The 18,462-nt window shown below is 39.4% G+C and overlaps 1 protein-coding gene across 3 annotated transcripts in view; it reads right to left on the bottom strand.

Moving 5' to 3' along the window:
- Positions 1-18,462, bottom strand: part of Ralgapa2 (Ral GTPase activating protein catalytic subunit alpha 2) — a 271,244-nt gene that overhangs the window by 120,136 nt on the left and 132,646 nt on the right. For all 3 annotated transcript variants that reach the window (XM_085696826.2, XM_085696824.2, XM_048455526.3), the window contains one exon: positions 1,290-1,418. In XM_085696826.2, coding sequence (XP_085552952.1) covers positions 1,290-1,418 — 129 coding nt within the window. The remainder of the gene's footprint in view (positions 1-1,289; positions 1,419-18,462) is intronic.

The following is an 18,462-nucleotide window of genomic DNA, read 5'->3' as shown; positions in this document are numbered from 1 at the left end:
GTGGTCCCAACGAAAAACTCCACTTACCTTAATCTTTTAAAGTCATTCAAATGTCAACAATGGCTGTACCATTTACATTCCCTCCAAGAGTATACAAGAATTCCCACTGCTCCATATCTTCAACAACACTTATTTTCCTTTGTGATGACAACTCTTAACAATGGAATTTATTGTCTTGTGGTTTTATTTTGCATTTCTGATTCAACATAAAGGTGTTGAATATTTTTTTATATGCCCATTGACCAATGTATGTTTGAAAGGTTACTTTAAATAGCTCACCTAGGCATAAGATCCATGTTGACAGGGAACTCACCATGTGTGGGGCTATCGTATAAAGGGCTGTAGCATGTTCTACAGAAGAACTAGCAGGTAATAAAATTCTAACAAAGTACGATTCTCTTGTCTGTGTCGTGTAATTTTTTTTTCAGTGCCAACCTGAAGGGTTGACCCTTAACAAGAAGGTTCTTTGGAGATGATTTCTTCCAATCAATAAATAACAAAGTGAGAAAAGTTGTCACAACTTTAAAGAACTTCTACATTTTTAATTCCTCATTTTTTCCTTTTCTCATTACTCCTTTTTGTTCTTATCCCTTCCTTTCTCTTTAGTTCCTAATTTACCCTTCTATCAAGACATTAGAGTATAAAAATATGATCACAAATTATCAATTTTACAAGTCCTAATCACCTCTCAATGGAAGTAAAAGATTAACCATATATCAGACAAAGTTTAGCATCCCGACTACTCATACTGACGTCGGGTAAATCCCTGGCAAATACAAAATACCATCATCTTTACAGAGTTTGAGGGGTGGTGACTCACTAGATTAATAGTTTGTACATACAGCACAAATGGGAAAGACACTTTAAACCTAAATGGAAGGGCACTTCTGTTTCTTTCCATGAGACTCACAGTAACCAAACTAAATTCAACAAAACAACACATTACTTTGAACATACACGTCAAATTCTCTCTTTACTGCATTTATGTCTATAATGACATATACTGGCGAATGCTAGTGAGGGTCTGTAAGACAGGCCCTGCTTTCGTGTAACTGTGCTGACATTAGTGGGGATATGATTTCTCACACTTTGGCCTTTTGATGAAACGCCTTTCCAGTACCAGTATGTCATCTTATCCCACAATTTCACAGATCAGCTGCCAGGGTATCTACTCTGAGAGCCCAGTTTCACATTGCACTAATGAGTCAACACCTGTTAGAGTGAAGAAATCTGAGCCTTGTTAGCAATTGTCTCCCAGGAGCTGGGATGCTGAACATTGTCATACTCACCGCCAACATGTCTGTACTGAGGACCCTGGCAGCAGCAGTGATAAAGTCCCCAACCAGCATTGAGAAACCAGGCAAACCCAGGGAGAAAAAGCGGGGTGAACAGTTCCTTATAATAGTGTTTAAGACATCCTGAAAAGGAAAATAAGGAAATACAACTGTAATTTTAAGAACAAAATTCCAATGTGGTTTCTTTGTGTACATGCATGACCACCATAAGAGAGCAGAGAAAGGTGATAGGTTTTTAAGTGAAAGAGTGCAGGGAGCATATAACTTCAATGGTTCCTGTACACATATCTTGTTAAGGAAAATGGAGACAACAAACTGTAAGATGACTTATCCAAAACCCATCCTGTGGCACTGAGGCTCGCTAAACATCTGTCCTGTATCCCCCTTGACAATGGGCTCCTTGGAACAAGCTATAGGACTGCTGAGAGGGACATATAAATGAAATCCACCAACACCCATAAAATAAAAACTAGGTTGTCTTTAGCTTCAATCCCCAGAGGCTAAAAAACACTATTAGAGAATCTTATAGGCAAAGGAATGGAAGTTTTAGGCACTAAGAAATGGGAGTGTGGGCAGTGTTAAGGTACGAGGCACTGAGGTCAGGGAGTTGCCACAGATCTGTTGTGCGCAGGAGGTACAAACACAAAGCCAACAGCAGCCATTTGCCAGAGTTCAGCATCAGGAGCATCTACCCGCCAGCTCTCCATCCTGTGCCTATAATGGACTCCTGTGGAGGGCTGGCTGCCCCCCAATCCCCAGTCCCTCACTCCTGCCTGTGCCGGATCAGATCCACCACAGGGCAGTGTTCACATCATCACGGCCAGGCCCCCTCCAAAGCCATCTGTGTGAGTGTGTGCATGTATAAGTGGGATTAGAATGAAGACTACAATCTTCTTATACACAGATTCTAGGCTGGCACATAAATCAAACCCATCACACTGAAGTACTTTAGTTATTTGACTTGCCATCAGGCAACCAATAGTTACTGTCAATATATAAGAAAATAGCAAAAGACAAGACCCTTAGCTGTCAGTATGGCTATCTGAATAAGCCCTTCAAAATAGTCCTGTCTTAACTAATAAATCGGAGCAAAGCATAGCAGCATGCTAATTTCCAAAGTTATGTTAGGCCCTTCAACAGATTTATCTCACTTCATAACTTGTCTTCTTAAACACAACTTGCATGTGCTCACAAAATATTTTCCCAAGACATTTTTCTTATAGATTAATTTAATTTATATAAAAATAATACTATTTCTTGCTTCAAATGACCTTAGAGTACTCAATATATTAGTGTTTGCATATGATAAGCAATTTAGCTTAAAACTTAAAAGTTTGGCATTTCAGTGGATTTTTCTTATACAAAAGTGAACATGATTTACAGATAAAAGATTAGGTAGTTAGGTAGGTAGGTAGGTAGATAAATAGATAGAAGATAGATAGATAGATAGATAGATAGATAGATAGATAGATAGATAGATAGATAGATAGATAGAAATAGATATAAAAGGAAGGAATGGAAGAAAAACTAGAACCAAGGTTTTTTCCCAGTTAATATTTAAGCCTGCTTTAATCATGTCCTGCGATACACTTTAGGGTTCCTATCAGCCAAAACAAACATTCTCTGGGCTGAGCAGATGGATGTTGCAGGTTAGAAAGTGTGTGGTAGACTTAGGCTCCAGGAGTAGAACAAAAGATCTACCTTTTTCATAATTAAGCCTCTGATTAATGCCCTGGGCTCCTCACCACACACCTGTAATTACTCACAGAGGTATGCATTGTGCTGGGGCCTTGTCTCAGAATATCAGGCATCAAGCTATCCAGCAGCAGATGGAAGCACATTTCTGTTGACATATGCTGCAATGAAAGGATTCGTGCAAACCTGGCTAGCAAGGTAGCAGAATGCCATGCATCTGAAGATTAATAATGCAAACAGCCATGATGTTAGCTTTGTTATGTTTGCGTTAATTCCATCTGTTGAGATGAGGAGCTAAAACCCTGAAGCCTATGGGCTTTTTAAATCTTTAGCACACACTAAACTAAAATGAGCCATTTTCACCACTGTAATTTAGAATTTTGGTTTAAAGATGGTTTTTCTGGAATAGGTTTTTGGGAATTAGGAACTGAATCCTTTAGCAAACTGAAACCATAATTTGTAAAACTTGCTTCGTTGTTACATATGCATAAAGACCTGGGGGGTGGGAAACTATATTCAGAAGAAACTACAAAATTGTCACTGGTGCTAAAGATGGCAGATACACATGTAGCTGACATAAAGTCATAGGGCTCACCCAGTCCCTGGACCTGGGCCAGTGACTTCAACCGAAGCTGCTTCTATGGGCAAAGAGATGGGAAAGAGAGGGACAATAACAGGTGGCAAGCCTACCCGACTTGCCACCCACGTAAGTCAGAGCCTGTAGAGAAAGTGTGCCTCTGCTGTAGTTACCAAAGACAACACTGGGGCAGGGTTAATGTGGGGGTTAAAGAGGGGGGCATATGACCAATCAGCCAAATTACCGCCACATGCTGGCTTACTTTGCTTATCTATACTGAAATGGAGCAGTCCAGAGGGTCTATCTTTGAGATAACATTTTAAAATTAGGAATAGCCACATGGTACTCAGGAGAGCATCTGCCATCCATGTTCCCAACAGAGGGCCATCCATGATGAGCTCCATTCATTTCTAACTCATAGAAAAATAATTCTTTCACTCCACTCGTCCCCCTCGAGGTATTAAAATCAATCTTTGGAAATACAAAACAAAATTCTCCACATTCTGATAGTTTATTCTCAGCCTACAGGGCTTTTATTATATGAACAAGACAGAATGGCAGTTACTATATACCCATCACTCAAGGGGCAGCCCTCATGCCCTTTTTAGTACACTCCCTCTAAAGCATGTTTTGCCTAGCAGGTTTTTTCAAAGTGACTCACCTTTCTGAAACTTAAAATTATACTGGAAAATGATTACCCTTTGTCAGAAACAGAATATACTCCTTAAAACCAATATAATATTAACAAGCAAATGATGCTGAATTTCTTGCTACAAACATCACTAGATGCCAGAACTCTTTGTTTAAGACAGGCACAGTTCTTTAAAAACACTGGTTTGCAATGCTACAGGGCCCACTTCAGTGGCCGAGCCACCCCCACCCAGCCTGAGAATGTCATAAGGATAGACTGTACTGGGGAAAGGGGCTGCTTTTCTTACTGTGTGACCCCTTCTCTTGAAGTCACCTCCACTACAACCGCTGCTGGGAAATTTTCCTGTGTTCAGACTCTCCCCACGAAGAACCCTAGAAGTGGGGCCATCGGGCCTGAGTGAGTCACAGACTGTGGGCCACCCAGGAACAGCACGTTTCTTTCTTCCATAAGATGGGGCGACCCTGGCTAATGAGCAGTGGGCAGTGGGGGAGATGTGAAGAAGTGCTTTGTGGAGGCAGGCAAAGGCCACACAGAAGTAAACAGGATTGCTCGCAGTGTTTTCAAAAAGGAAGTATTTTTACCTCACAGAACTTACTTCATAGGTTTGGTTGGTATAATTTATTGAATGAATGTTTATGATCTATAGAGGAAGGGTATCTCAAAACATTTCAGAGATAACACAGACAAGTCTCTTTGATCATGTTACATCAGAAATTAAAAAATCCCAGCAATCAATTCCCTAAAATAAGGTCTTTAACGAGAAATTAGAGATCATGTATATAACTTGGGGGTTAAAAAAAAAAAAGGAAGTAAAATTAGGAACAAGATCTTTAGGCTTTAAGCTTTATTCTTTTGAGGAATTCTATAACCTGCCTCAAACAAGCGAGTCTCATAATAAGAACTGGTTTCTTCTGTACATTCTAAACAGACTAAACAAGAAATTCAACTTGACAACAGGCTGAGTGGCAAATGGAGTCTGGAACAGGACTCAGGTTTATTCTTTACGCTGATGAGGACAGAGTCGACAAACTGTTTCTGCTGGAAAGAAACCACCCTGTGAACTGTCGCCACACGGTAAGCAGGACACACGCTGGCATTTTCTGTTTTGGTAAAAGGTCCATGTGCGAGCTCCATGCTCAGTGCTTTCGAAAGCTAGACTGTAAGATGATAATTGTGGCTTTGCAGCTTATCACAAGGTTCAGGCTTATGAGAAAGCAACTGGTGAGAACATCTGTCTCTTATCACTGATCTTGCAAAAAATCAGGTAATTCAAATAGAGGCGTGTTGTTTCCTCTCCTCCAAAGCGCAGTTCTATAAACACAAACTACATTCAGCCCCTCAAATGAATCGCTTTAATTGAACGCTATGTACACAGTAACTGGAAAAACTATACGTGATAAGGAAAACATATGGTGACGGCAGCACAAATTGGCTTACTCATTCTGCACAGGGCTGCTTCTTTAGTTCTCTTATAATTGACCTTTAGAATGATAAATGTGTAAAATAATTTTGTTTATTACAGCTCTAAACCTTCCAACAATTACACAAAATGAAAATTTAAAAGGAAGGATTCCTTCTGGAAGCATTTCCATTGTTTACATAATTGCACAGCTATAATTTAGTGCTTGTGTTGTTATGGAAAATAAAAAAGGGGCCATTACTGGCCATTTCAATTCAAAATATTGCACAGTAGTGTCAAAGATGGGGACAAATGTTCACTTTACCACATTTTAAAGTGAATTAACCCTGTATATCTAACATCTCGGCACAGCATTCTTTGAAACACAAATGTGCAGAAGTTTCCATCCCTCCTGCACAGGCTAGGTTGCGGCTGTGCTTTCACACCAATCACATGTATATTTTTCACTTAATATTTGCTCATGACCTAGCAGATGATGACTGTAACACAATAGCCAGCCATCTGTCTCCCTGCCTCTCCTTGGAGGACTTGTGCTCGCTTCTCCAGAGCAAACAGATCCGGTTCTCCCACCTAACGTCACTTAGGCCCTCTGTGAGCCGAAGCAGTCATCAAGAAATAAGATTTGTGTGTGCAAAAATCACATAACTCTTCACCTGACTTTTCCCTTTAAGAAATGCTACACAGTAAAATGATTTCATTGCTAGTTTTCGGGGCGCCTATCTTTTTTCTAGTATAGGTCACAGGTACCTTTTTTATTTGATAACATGGGAACTGTTAGGATTTGTGTATCCCAGAAATCTGGTTAATTAAAAAGACACAACTCATTCCACACTTGCAAATGATACTGAAATACTTTTCACATTAAATGTGGATATAATTTAAACTAACAACAGCCACACCTACAACTCTTTAGTACCTTCAGGACACATTTGCAAAAATCAACTATCATTGGCTTTAGCTCTCCTAATAGATCAGGAACCTTCAAATTCTAGACCCGGCCTCTCTTCTCTGCGAGTGCTTTCTGCTCCTTCAGCTCTGAGTACACACACTTGTAGAGACCATGAGCTGCTATCTGAACTCTGGTGACAAAAATAAAACTTTGGTCATTATGCACTCTCCCCCCACTCCCAGCATTATGCCCCACTAAGGCACAGCAAAACATGGTACCAGTATGAAACCATAAATTACTTTCTAGATCTGAGCCAAATGATGGGTGGTATATGCCACGTGCTCTCTGTGTAAATGGCCATGTGGGATGCAATTTATTTGGAGAAAAGCAGCAGATTTTCAAAATGTGACTTCTATGTTACTAAAGCCCAGAGAAACAGGACAGAATAGAATAATTGGACTCAGTAGCTAAGACTCAACACTCCTTAAGTCCTGTGCCCTGAGAACTGCTGTGACACAGTTTCCAGGACAGTGGCATGCACAACAGAAGGGAAGTGGGGTATGTGAAAAACCCTTCTGAAGGCAAAGAAGTTTGCCAGTCACACAGTAATGAGTGGGCAGGGGGCATAAGGCAGTCTGCAAGTCCAAAGGAAGCATCTCAAAGTCTGTTTATATCTGCTTTACAATTAACCCCTCATCTAACAAGGAATGCTCTGCTGGCCTTCCAAAAGCAAGCTGGGTCAGTGTGAAACACTGTATATAATTTTACTTTATAGCAGAGTTAGAAAGTCACAGGCCCTGTGTCAACTGTTGCTTCTTTTTGCTATTTGTAACAACTTTATTAAATACTTCATATGTAATAAAATCCAACCTATGTGTACAAAATAGCTTTTAGTATAGTCCCAGAGTTAAGCAAACATCACCACTATCTAACTTGAGAACATTTCATCCCTCCCAAATGAAACCCAATGTCCATTAGCAGCCACTCCCTGCTTCCCCTCTATCCAAGTACCTGGCAACCACTAATCTGCCGTCTGTCTATGTAGATTTGTTAACTCTGGACATTTCAGAATATATCTGGCTTCTGCTACTCAACACGTTTTCAAGGTTTATCCTGTTTTATTTTTCATTTGAGATGATGTTCATATAGCTCAGGTTGACCTTGAATTTACTATGGGGTTGAGGATGGTCCTAAACCCTGATACTCCTCGGCCTCTATCTCAGAATTGCTGGGATTATAAGCATAGCATAGACTAACATGTCTCGCATGGATGTTTAAAAATTAAATAATATTCTACTGTGTTGATAGCCTTCATTTCCTCTTTTGTTTTTGAGACTGGATCAAATGTAACCAAGGTTCCAGTAATCCTCCTGCCTCAGCCTTCTGACGGCTAGAATTTCAAGTATGAGCCCCACACCTGCCATGCTTATTATTTTATTATTTGGTGGGCATGTGAGTTGTTTCTACCTTGGTACTTGTCAACAGTGGTGCTATAAAGATGTGTGGAATCACCTAGCAATGAAACAGATTCTTCCTCTCTCCTTCCAAAGAACAGTTAGAGTAGGAAAAATGACTGTTGTTCCCTTTCAAGCCAGTGATGCAAAAATTCCTTCATGATCATGTGAATCTACAGGTCAGCACCCTGTGTGCTCTGAAGGTGCACTGTTAAAACAGCAGCTTCCCAAAAGGCACGTTACTTCGATTTTTTGCTCATTTCTATGACATGGAAATTATTGAGGAGAAAGCTTTTTTGGCTTGGAAGGAAGATCTAACTCAAGAGTTTCCAGGAAAAGGCAAGGCTTTGTTTCAGGTAAATCAGTGGCTAACCTGGCCAGAAACTGTTGAAGAAGAATCAGAGGAAGAAGCTGCCTAAAGAACCCGCTAAAGCCTTAAATTGTGCAAACATACTGCTGCTATGATGTAACTGTATTTGGCCTGACCCCTGTGAAAATCCATCCCACTGTAACATTTCTCACAGTATTTCGAGCAGAAGCACGTCAGTAAGGTGTCCTTCTGCATAAGGCTTTTGCAGTGTGGTGTCTTAATCATAGTCTACCTTCAAATACTTTAGGAGTATCCTCAATGTTTCGATAAAATATTAGCAGCATGCTAAAACTACATTCTAAGTTCTCAAGCAGAAGCAGTTTATTGCAAGGACCTTCTTTGCTGCCAATTACCATAGGCTATTTTAAGTTAGAAAACTGAACAGCAACACTGAATACTGTAGGGATGCACTTTCTCAGTAATATTTGAGTTGTTGCAATATTTGATTATCCATTTGGTTGTTACAGAAAAATTGACCGTAATTGATGGTTGTTGCCATAACGGTATATTGCCTGTACTTCTACCTCTAGAAATGGACTTTATGTGCCAGATTTTAATATTCTTGAGCCTGGGCAAGTACACAAACCTTTTTAAAAGAAACATGCACAAAACTGATCAGTTTTGAGAGATCTTTAATGCCCTTGAAGTGGTTTTTGTAGGTGTGAAATAAATGGGAAGAATTTGAATTGGTTCCTCTTTTTATAGTATTGAAATTAAGTCTACTTAATTTATCAAGTCATGTTCATGCCCTGATTTTTTATACTTGTATTTATTAGCAAACATTGATAGATTTAAAAAAAAAAAAGATGTGTGGAATCTCTGAGGCCAGCTCTTTAAGGAGCTAGCTCTCGGTGGAAGCGCTGCTTCTGTGAACTCTGTGCTAACATTTTGAGGGCTGTTTCCTTCCCACAGCAGCTCTTCCACTTTACATTCTCACCAGGAAAGCTCAAGGATTCTTCTATTCTTGTCAAAATTATTTTCCTTTTTAAGGAAATTACCTTAACAGCCATCTTAGTGAATATGAAGTGGTACCTTGTAGTTTTGATTTACATTTCTCTGTGACTGATTATATTCAGCATCATTTCCTGTGCTTGTGGGTCATGTTGATGTCTCCTTTGGAGAAATTTTAGTCTATTTAAGCCCTTCATTCTTTTATATTTGGGCCAATGATTTGCTGTTAAATTGCAGTGTTTCTTCAGACACTCTGGCCAGGAGATCTTTATTGGGCATGTGACATGAATTTTTTTAACCATTTTGTGAGTCATCTTTTCACTTGTGTGATATGTCCTTTGATGCATGGTAGATTTTAATTTTGGTAAAGGACAACTTACATTTTCCTCTTTTCTTTTATTGCTTATCATTCCTAAGTTTTTAGTGTCAATTCCAAGGAAGTCACAATTTCCTGCTTTACTTTCCTCTAAAAACATAGTTTTAGCTCTGACACATCATTTAGACCATTGGTTCATTATGAGTCAAATTTTGCATATGGTGTGAGGTTGAGATGGAGGCTAATTTCATCACATGTGTGTGTGTTTTATCTGTAGTGTATCACATATATGTGCAAGGGTATGTGAGCCCACGTACATACACAGAGACCAGAGAAGATATAGGTGGCCCGCTCTCCTACTCTCTGCTTTACTGTTCTCAGGGTCTTTCACACTGGCTGCAAGCAAGTTCCAATGATTCTCCTGTCTCTGCCTCCAACAGAGGTTACAGCCAAGTGTGGCGCTGCCCAGCTTTTTACATGGGTGATGGAGTCTGAACTGAGGTCCTCATGTCTGAACAGTAAGTACTCTTACCCAATGAATTGTTTATGCAGCACCTAATTTTATCCGTTTGTATGAAGAAGTCCAACTATACTAGCATGAGAAGAAATTACTTTTTCCTCATTGTATTATTTTTGCAGCTACATCAAAAACTAGTCAAAAAACACCATAGATACATGTGTTTCTTTCCATGTTCTCAATTCTATTTTATTGCTCTATAGGTATAACCACTTATGAATACTATAATTTTAGTTAAGTTTTGAAATCAAAAACTATGAGTTCATATTGTTCTTTTAAAAGTACTACTTTGTCTATTCAAATTCCTTGTAATTACATGTGAATTTTAGGGTCAGCTTTATATTTATGCAAAAGAGGTCACTGGGATAATGAGGATTGTGTTTAATCTGTAGATCAGTTTTGAGAATATTATTGATATTGTCTTCAGAGCTAGAAATGTGGGATATTTTCCATATGTTTATATAAGTTTTAATATAATATAAGTTTCCATAGTAGCATGCATAATTTGTTATGTTCATATATTATACTGCTTGGATAAGTTTATCTTTGAATTTTCATCTTTTAAGACCACTATAAATGAATTATAATTTTATAAATTTTATTTTCAAATTTTCCATCACTGATACTTAGAAATATTATAGGAGGCTCTTGTATATTAACCTTGTATCTTGTAAGTTTACAAGATTAACTTATAATATCTAATAACTTGTGTATATTCTATACATATACATAGATTAATGTATATTATATAGGTATATAATGTATTTATATAAGTATATACATTATATATAGTTTCTTAATTACCTGTCCTATGCATTAGAAGACTACAGGGGTTGGGGAGGTTAATTTTGGCTAACACCTTGATTGGATTAAGAGGCAACAGAAAGTTAATGAAGGACACGTCCAATAGTGTCTGTGAGGCATTTCCAGGGAAAGAAGCTTGTTTCCCAGGTGTCCCAAGTGAAGAAAAGGTGGGGAAGAATAAAGTGAGCTTCCTGTTCAACCACAGACCATGCTGTTCCGGCCACCATGCCTTCCTAGCCACCGGAGACTGTATTTCTCTGAACTGGAAGCCAAAATAAATTCCTCTTCATTTATATTTGGTCACAGTGAAGAGAAAAGTAACTAATAGGACACTTGGGAATAGAGGAAGGGAAAACCCACATCTTTGATTTGCTCTTCACCATTAAAGGGATGTTGTAATTTAAGAGGATAATGTGTTATTATTTGGTGAGATGACTGCCATATACTATGATGTGACATCTACACCCAGATAAACCTGTATTCAAAATAGCTGTGAAGAATGGCAAATTAGTGTCTTCCACAAGACTGTGCACAGTACTGTGAGATCAGCATTACCAAGAGAGAGTTTAACTTCTATCACTTGACCCAATTAATTTTTCTTAGCCCTAGTTCTCAGTCACATGAACCAAACATAAAACCGCTTAATTCTGACCAATGCAACTCCATGTTAACTGCTCAAGAGTTACTTCTGTCTTTCATGTGTACTTCCTTCAATAGGCATGTCATACCCCACCAGGATACTGACAGGAAAATTGAAAACCAATTAGAAAATTCTAGCACCTTTTAATTCCTTGTAATGAAAACTGTTGAGGGCCATGGAAAGAAGTGACTTTCAAGATGCACAATAGGACCTTGAAGACACTGCCTATCAATATCTCAATCATCACCCCCATAAGCCTCAAATCCACAACACTACAGTTTGTATAACAGGCTGGTTTAATGAGGTTGATGCAATGCAAAAGAGCAATTATTAACTCCTCAAATAAGTAAATGAGGGCTGAAACAAGCGGTTGCCAACAAATAACAGCAGTGGGAGGGACTTGGCTATAACATGCTCTAAACACTGGACACTGATACAGCCTGATGACCAGACCACTACATAGACCTGATAGTCCAAGATGAGCATAGGCAGGTATACATTGCAAGGAAATTCCTAGGGTCCAGAAAGCAGGGTAGGAGGTTGGAAGAAGTCACTAATTCTTTGGGAGATATCCAACTGCTTGTTTCAGTAAAGTCTGTCCCCTTTACTTGACTTCTGTGCAGCTTTTATAATGTTCTCCAGAGGAGGTAAAAGCAAAGCATCACATGACCACCATCACAGATGACAAAATGGTTAAAAGTGTACTTTGTTAAATTAAAAAAAATGTGTTTGGGTACATTATCATATAAGCAATAGCATTAGGGAAAAATAATGCTGAGTGTGACTGTGCACGTCTTTAATCCCAGCACTCAAGGGCAGAGGTAGGTGGATTTCTATGAGTTCAAGGTCAGTCTGGTCTACATAGCAAGTTTCAGAATAGCCAGGACTATATAGAAAGGCCCCTGTCTCAAAACAATAACAACAACAGAAATTATTAGATGAAATCTCAGCCTTCACAGAGTCAGATTCTACCTACAGCCACTAGCAGCAACGGTGCAGTTGTTTCAGTGGTTGGATGAAGCATCCTTTGGGTACATGCCCAACAGCAGTACAGCTGGATTTTGAGGTAGATCGAGTCACATCTTGATTTCCATAGTGGCTGTACAAGTTTGTACTCCCACCAGCAATGAATAAGTGTTCCCCTTATCCCACATCCTTGCTAGCATGAGCTGTCATTTGTCTTACTGACCTTAGCCACTCTGACATGTACAAGATGGAATCTCAAAGTAGTTTTGATTTGGGTTTCTCTGATGGCTAAGGAAGTTGAACATTTTTTAAAGTGTTTCTCAGCCACTTGATTTTCTGCTTTTTTGGTTTTTTTTTTGTTTTTGTTTTTTTTCAAATTGGATTATTTGGTTTGTTGATGTCTAGTTTCTTGAGTTCTTTATATATTTTGGATATTAGCCCTATATCAGACATGAAGTAGTTATTAAAAATCTTTTCCCTTTCTCTAGGCTACTGCTTTGTCCAAATGATGGTATCCTTTGCTGTGACAAGGTTTCTCAGATTCATGAGATCCCATTTATTAATTGTTAATCTAAGTTCCTGTGCTAACAGTATTCTGTTCAAAAGCCTTTTTCCATGCCAATGAGTTTAACACTATGCCTCACTTTCTCTTCTGTCTGGTTCAGTGTATCTGGTTTTATTTTGAGGTCTTTGATCCACTGCAGTTTTGTGCAGGCTGATAAGTATGGATATATCTGTGTTCTACATGGAGACATTCATTTTGATCAGCACCATTTGTAGAAGATGCTGTCTTTTTTCCAGTATATCTTTTTGGTTCTTTATCATAACTTAGGCATTCATAGGTCTGTGGGTTTATTTCTGGGTTTCAAATTCAATTCCATTAATCAACATGTCTATTTTTGTGCCAATACCATGTTCTTTTTATGACTACAGCACTGTAGTACAAGTTGAATTCAGTAGTGATAACTATAACAATTCTTTTATTATTTAGGGTTGTTTTAGCTATTCTGTTGGTGTGTGTGTGCATGAGTGTGTTCATGTGCTCTCTCACAGGTGCTCAGGTGTCATGGTATGGGTGTGGGGATCAGATTGGACATAGGCCCTCTCCTTCAACCTTGTTTGAGACAGGGTTTCTTTGTTGTCTGCTACTGCATATTAATACCTGGTTAGCTGGCCTGCGAGTTTCCAGGAAGGCTCCTGTCTTTGTCTCCCATCTCACAGTTAGAAAACTGTGAAGTTAGAAACTTGTGCCACCACATCTGGTTTTATATGGGTCCTGGGGATCCAAACTCAAGTCTAAGCACTTGCATGGTAAGTCCTTTGCTTACTGAGTCTCCTATCTAACTCCTGTGTGCATCTTTAAATGTTGATTATGGAAAGCAAAGGAGGTGAATTTCAGAGCTACATCAGGTCCTCTGGATGATCTGTGCTCTGTTATGAACACATTTCAAATGATGCCCCATTAATGTAGCCTGAATTAACACTGCCTGAATTCAAATGGTACCTGAATTAACATTGAAAGGAAAACATGCTTTTGTTTATGTCTAAACCTAGCCACTAGCTGTAGTCACTGGCCTTGATTGATCTTCTTCTCTGTTTCTGTAAAGTGAAAAGATCAAGATGTTTTTTTCTCTTTTTAAAGTTTTCATGGTTGAAGAGGCATACATGAAATACCTTGTTGCTTAAATTCAGTAGGAGTGCTCTTTGCCAGCTGATTTCCCTGCACTCTGGTGTAATGCGAGCACGCAGCTGGGTCCGGCTTGGACTTCAGCATTAGGATGAAACGTTTCCACCTTTGGCAATACTCATTGAAGAGGAAAGAAGGAGGTGAGAGGGCGATGTGGAAGGGAATATAGGGAGAGAAAACTAAATTTAGGGGCCATTTGAAGAGTAGTATGGAAACCTAATTCAGTAGGAATCTCCTAAAACATATACATATATGAAGTTGATCTAAATGAAATTACCAAATAATGCAGGGGTCAGAGGCATCTCTTGTCACCAACTGCAGCCATCTCTTGTCACCAAATGAAGTTCCTAATACTGGGATTGGGTTACTGTTAACTAAGTTGTTGACCAAAACGGTCAAGGTGTTGATAGAAAGGCCCCAATCACTGAAGACAATACCTACACAATTCATTGAACATGGAAAAGTCGAGCTGGTGCCTATATAGAGCCATCTCCACTATATGCTAGCTCTCTGGTACAGAAAGGACTCTTCGTGCTACCAAAGGAGAAACGTAAACACCAACCCAGCCAAAAACCCTTTGATCTACAATGGTCTGAAAGATATGCTAGTGCAATGATAACACAAAGCTTGTGAGAGCAACCAATCAATACCTGATTTGACTTAAGATTCTTTTCATGAGATAGAACCTACACATAACACTGCTTGGGTGACTAAAAACCAGAGACTAGATAGCCCAGGAACCTAGGATAAAACCAAATACTACTGTTCTAAACAGAACATTGATGTGAGATTCTCCTCGGTATGCTGTGAATACCAATGGTTAATAAAGAAACTGTCTTGGGCCTGCGCAGGGAATAGAGGTAAACAGGGAGAACTAAACTGAATGCTGGGAGAAAGGAGACAGACTTAGAGAGAAGCCATGTAGCCCAGCTGTAGCTGGATGGAACTTTACACAGTAAGCCACAACCATGTGGCGATACACAGATTAATAGAAATGGGTTAAATTAATATGTAAGAGTTAGCCAATAAGAAGCTAGAGCTAATGGGCCAAGTAGTGATTTAATTAATATAGTTTCTTTGTGATTACTTCGGGGCTGAGCAGCAGGAACCAACAAGCAGCCTCCTTTCAACAAAACATAGCAATAAAATGACTCCTAATGATATTCTTCTGTATAGATCAATGCCTTGCTCAGCCCAAGAAGCTTCCTTCTGTACCTGGTAGGAACAAATACAGAAACCCATCAGCAGACATCATGTTGAGCATAACAGACCCTGGAACACTCAACCCTAAACAGGATTATCTCCATCAAATCCCTCCACCACCAGGGCTCATGGCACCCTGTAGAAGAGAAGACAGAAAGAATGTAGGAGAAAGAGAGGATTGAAAATACCAAGAAAGCAAGGCCCTCTGAATCAACAGGCTCCATGCACACATGAACTCACAGAGACTGAGGCAACAACACACACTAGGGCCTGCACAGATCTGTACCAAATGGGGTCCCAAAGCTGAAAGGAGTAGATATATGCACCCATCCTTAACCCAGAAGCTATCTCTAATTGATAACCACTTACAAATGAAAATTTACTTTTCTCCAATGGAGTCTCACTAAGGAAGCAAACCATTCTTAAGGACAGGCTGCATGCCCAGCAGTAGATGCCAACAGAAAATAAACTCAATGGCATCAAGAGAGATTCTTTTTCTCATAATGTCATGGTAGGGTTGTTTATTTTATAAATCTTACATTATTTTTAACTTTAATTTTATTTATATAGATATTTTCTCTCATTTTACTTTACAGTTCCTTTGTGTATACATTATAGCTTTTAGTTTTTATGAGGTTCCTAAGGGTGAGAACAAATTGGTCTCTGCATCTGCTTCTTATGCCTGTTACAGAGAGCTCTTTTCCTTCTGTCTGTTTTGTTCTACCCCAATGTGTTGGTTTTTGTTTTATCTTATTGTACTATATTTTACTTTATTATTATTCCTTAGAAACCTGATTGTTTTCTTTTTGTTTTGAGACAGGGTTTCTCTGTAGCTTTGGAGCCTGTCCTGTAACTAGCTCTTGTAGACCAGGCTGGCCTCGAACTCACAGAGATCCGCCTGCCTCTGCCTCTCGAATGCTGGGATTAAAGGTGTGTGCCACCACTGCCTGGCAAAACCTGTTTGTTTTCTAATGACAGAAAGGGGGTGAATCCATATGAGAGGGGAGAAGGGGACAAGTTGGGAGGAGTGGAGGGAAAGGAAACCATAATCAGGACAAATTGTGTGAGGGGGAAAAAAAGCTTTTTTCAATAAAATGAAAAGAAAAACATACTCATACTAAAATAAGTAATAAATAAATAAATAAATAAGCCCTAAAATGAAAGCCAAACCACCCGACAACTTCCTACTTAGACACTGTAATCATTTCTTCCCCTGCTTTCAGCAATGACTTCTCAGAACAGGAGACAGCTACAGCTACATGAGAGAGCAGGCCAGAGCACACGGCTTCTACATGGGAACAACAGCTGTGCCATGGAGATCAAGGACAGAACCAACTAGACGACGTATGGCACTAGGTCTTAATGAAATGACCAACAAACTCCAGGGTGAGTAACAATGGTAGGCACTTTATTGCTATGTCTCCTTACTAGAAGGTTCTCTTTTGCTCAATTTTTTCTAGCCCACAAATACCTACCAGAGAATATTTTTCCATAAGAGAACAAAAGAAAAACTGTTGTTTATTGTTTCTTTAGAAAATAATGCTCTCTCTAAAATGTATTCCAATAAATAGCATTAATAGCCGAACAATCTGCAATCACCACACCACCACTTACTGTTATACAGTAAAAGAAATCTACAAAACAAAGAGCTTATTCCCCACAAGGAGAGCACGTTCCCACAGAAAGAAAACCTGCTGCTTAAAATGCTTCCCTTGTATCCAACATATCCTTTATAAATTCTAAACCACAGTCATGACTGAAAATCTCTTAACGTCAACAATCTTTCCCCTGCAGACAGGAGCTTATGTACCCTCTCTTCTTTAATATAACTGAAGTATATTGTAATACTTCCAGAAGCCATCCCTGTCATATCTCTTTGACTAGAGAAAAACATGAATTCTCTTAAAACTTTCCAGATTCTAACTAAGAAGAGATGATCCTGTAGGTAAATGAATGATGTCCTAAGCCTCAGGGGAAGCAGCTGCAGTGAGAGGCAAGTGACGACTGAAGGGCAGCATCTTCTGTGAAAGACCCAGAGAAAACCCTGGGGACCCATTTCACAGACTAAGTAGCAAAACAGAGCCACACAGCTGCTGTCTCAAGGTTACAGCCACTTATGGATGAGGCCAGGGCACAAGCCACGGCTGAACATGGCTTTTCCAACACAATCCAAGAAAACTCTGGACAGCCCTGCAGAGCTAGAGGGGTTTCAACACTCACAGTCACTTGTCATGTTTGAAGAGAAAACTGCATGATAAAATGCCTCCAGCAGCTGCAAGTTAGCTCAGTAGGTAAGAGTGCTTGCTTGCAATCATGAGGACCTGAGTTCAACTCCCCATCACTCACATAAAAGCCAGATCTGGCCACACAAACATGCAATCCCAGCACTGGTTCACTAGGGCTTGCTCATGAGTTAGCATAGGTGGCAAGTTCTAGGTTCAGTCAGAGGCTTTATCTCAAGGGAATAATGTACATAGATGGATAGGGTAGGCTACTACTATTACTACTACTACTACCACCACCACCAGCAGCACTACTACTACTACTACTACTACTACTACTACTACTACTACTACTACTACTACTACACACACATACCGCACACTTCTCCAGATGGTAAATGGTAAATCAGAACTTCCCTACAAGTCTCAGCTTTATGTGGGATGCCCCTCTCTATGCTGTGAATGTTTTATTACTATTGGTTAATAAAGAAGCTGCTGCTTTGGTCTATGGCAAGGCAGAATATATCTTGGCAAGAAATCTATACAAAGATATAGGGAAAATGAAGGCAGAGTCTTGGAGATGCCAGAAGACACCAGCAACCACAATAGAAGCAAGATGTTATGGTAAATATAGACTAATAGAAATGGGTTAGTTTCAATTGTTAAGAGCTAGTTAATAATAAGCTTGAGCTAATAGGCCAAACAGTTTGTAATTAATATTAAGTCTCAGAGTGGTTATTCAGGAGCTGGTGGCAGGAAAGAAACCTCCAGATACATCAGCTCACAAAGTAAGATGACCTAATC

The sequence above is a fragment of the Myodes glareolus genome, chromosome 10 (genome assembly GCF_982192425.1).
Source record: "Myodes glareolus chromosome 10, mMyoGla1.1, whole genome shotgun sequence".
Taxonomy (NCBI): domain Eukaryota; kingdom Metazoa; phylum Chordata; class Mammalia; order Rodentia; family Cricetidae; genus Myodes; species Myodes glareolus.
This window is presented reverse-complemented; position numbering and strand designations above follow the sequence as displayed.